Consider the following 2,389-nt stretch of genomic DNA (forward strand, 5'->3'; position numbering starts at 1 on the left):
AAGGTGACATTGCATGTCCTGGCAACCAGAGGCTGTGTTTGCAGACCAGGCTGTCGAGGCAGCCCCCCTCGACCGCCACCCAGTCCTCTTAGCACCCGACCCCTATGATTCCCTCTGTGGGTGGTGAGTCCACAGTGTCTTATTGAGTTTATCTGCATAATTTCCTTTATTAACCAATTTCAGAAGTTTCAGTGAAAGCTTTCTGATTTACCTCTAATTAAAAGAGTTAATATGAGTCATACTGAGAGTCTTGAAGAGGTTAAATATGCTGCAAGATCCAGTAAAACAATCAAGACTCTGTGTGGCACAAACTTATGACAGTGCTCATCCATTAGAATTCTATTTATTGTATATTTTCAGTGTTTCTGCTGCTTTGAGACACACAAAGAACAAAGCCAGTGAAGCAGCAACACGGCAGCAGGTTTAAGCTTCTTCTGTGACCATTTAAACCACAAACGTCATGATCTGTTGTCACATGTCCTCATATACACGTTGTAGTTTCGACTGAACCAGACATACGTGACCTTCTCGTGTGGTTTGAGAAGCTCGAATCGACGCTGAACATCAGAACTGAAATAAACCTGATGTCTGCTCTTTCAAAATAGTTTGATGCGTCAGTCACGACCTCTGTGGTTTCTGAGCTTTTCTGAGAAAGTCGAACAGAAGCAACTGCAGGTATAAATATATCTCACAAAGACGTCTTTCGCTTGACAGCAACTTAAACAAGAGCAAAAGTGACTATAAAGCAGATTAAATCTTCATTAGAGTCTTCCGTGTGACCAAACTTGCTTCCAGGATTCTCAGTCAGTTACCTTCATGTGTGAATATCAGTTCATTTCTGTGAAACTCTGAGTTTCCCAAAGTGAATCAGTCCAACCAGCAGCAGCAGCAGAACCACCATCACGATGGTGAACACGGTCCTCAGGAGGAGATAAATACGAGTCGAATGGTCTGCAGAGGATTGAAGAGCTGCAAGAACAAGAGAATGTATCAGGACATGAACAGCATGAATCAGTTGGTCTGGAGGAGCTTCATGAGGTATTTAAAACATGAACTACATGAATCTAAGCAGTTTAAATCAGACTTGTACCTCTGACAGCCAGCCAGCTCTGTGGTGATTCTCCAACACTGGAGATGCTGCACTTGTAGAGTCCTTCATCAGACCCAGAAACACTGTGGAGGACCATCTCTCCTGCAGAGCTGCTCCCTACCAGGAGTCCATCTTTGTAGAAATCAGCTGCCACATCAAAAGACGTCTTTTGGCTTCGGCAGCGTAAAGTCACACAGTCGCCCTCTGTGACGGGCAGGACGGGACTGTCCAGGATCACTGAACCAGCTGGAACACATCTCTGATCATTTGCACTCAAATTTACTCTCATGCAGCGACTTTACGTAGAAAAAAAACAACAAAAACACGACCTACCAGCAACAGTGATACTGACGCTGCTGCTTCTGTCTCCTCCTTCAGTCTCGCACCAGTATTCGCTGCTGTCTGCTTGATAGGCTTTTTGAAGGCTGCAAGACATTGCCGGCGTCCCAGTGTCGTTGCACTCGGACAGAAATCGCTCGGTGCTCCTGATTCCTCTCAGCCGACTGGAGCCATCGAGACCCTCGCAGTGGAAAGTGAGACGCTCGTACTGAAAGATCTGCAGTCTGTTCGGAACAATGCGAAAAGCTGCATCTGGGACAGAAAGAAGGAGATCTTCACCGAAGCAGCCATGAATTCTCTCACAGTTGTCAAAAAGTCAAAGCGTTTATCTGAATTTTCAAATCAAACAAGTTGAAACTAAACAGTAGAAGCTCATGTTACACCAAGGAGGTGTTCAACCAAATGAGAAAACTTTAATTCTTGTAATATATGTTGGAAAGTGTTTGAGACTCACTGCTGTTCTGGACATGTGAAGCCAGCAAAGCCAACACAAGCATCACTGCACAGACAAAAGAAGAAAACCAGACATGAGAGAAACTTTAAAGGAACAAACGGAGAAAGCTGAGACTCTGATACTCACACAGTCGGACGCTGAGAGCTCTGACCTCCATGGTGTCTTCCTGCCGACTGACTGAGCTTCAGGCTGAAACACAACTGTGACGCGACAGACCAACTTCCTCTTTTAGCGCGGCCACGAGACTCACAGGTCTGTTGTGGTTTTCTGTAAGTTGAAGTGAGTGTGAACAGCTTCTCCTGCAGGTTTGGCTCTGAAATGCTGGTTTTAACCTTTTAACCTGGTTTGTGACCTGACAGGAGATTTGTATTCTTAAAATCTTAAAGTTTAAATGTCACATGTCTGGTGCAGAAGAAATATTAGTGACGAGACACAACTCCCTCTAAAGGGCGTTAGATGTTGGTTCACCCCATCGAAGCTCCACCTTTTCGCAGTCACCGCCCATT

General features: G+C 45.0%; 1 protein-coding gene across 1 annotated transcript; it reads right to left on the bottom strand.

Moving 5' to 3' along the window:
• Positions 1-326: 326 nt before the first annotated feature.
• On the bottom strand, positions 327-2,040 carry LOC103375608 (high affinity immunoglobulin gamma Fc receptor I-like). The gene is made up of 5 exons (XM_008305925.1): positions 2,010-2,040; positions 1,884-1,928; positions 1,424-1,681; positions 1,091-1,336; positions 327-969 (listed from the first exon to the last, which is right to left on the bottom strand). Exons 1-5 carry the CDS (start codon positions 2,038-2,040, stop codon positions 833-835), a joined length of 717 nt encoding a protein of 238 aa, XP_008304147.1. The 3' UTR covers positions 327-832.
• Between the last annotated feature and the right edge of the window lie 349 nt (positions 2,041-2,389).

This window comes from Stegastes partitus, unplaced genomic scaffold, assembly GCF_000690725.1.
Source record: "Stegastes partitus isolate 25-593 unplaced genomic scaffold, Stegastes_partitus-1.0.2 Scaffold2702, whole genome shotgun sequence".
Lineage (NCBI taxonomy): Eukaryota > Metazoa > Chordata > Actinopteri > Pomacentridae > Stegastes > Stegastes partitus.

Excerpts from the sequence above, each read along its gene's own strand:
- LOC103375608 (XM_008305925.1), bottom strand. The coding sequence starts at position 2,040 with ATGGAGGTCAGAGCTCTCAGCGTCCGACTGT. Across the intron at positions 1,929-2,009 it reads AGCTCTCAGCGTCCGACTGT|TGATGCTTGTGTTGGCTTTG; the intron begins GTGAGTATCAGA and ends TTGTCTGTGCAG. Across the intron at positions 1,682-1,883 it reads TTCACATGTCCAGAACAGCA|ATGCAGCTTTTCGCATTGTT; the intron begins GTGAGTCTCAAA and ends TTTCTGTCCCAG.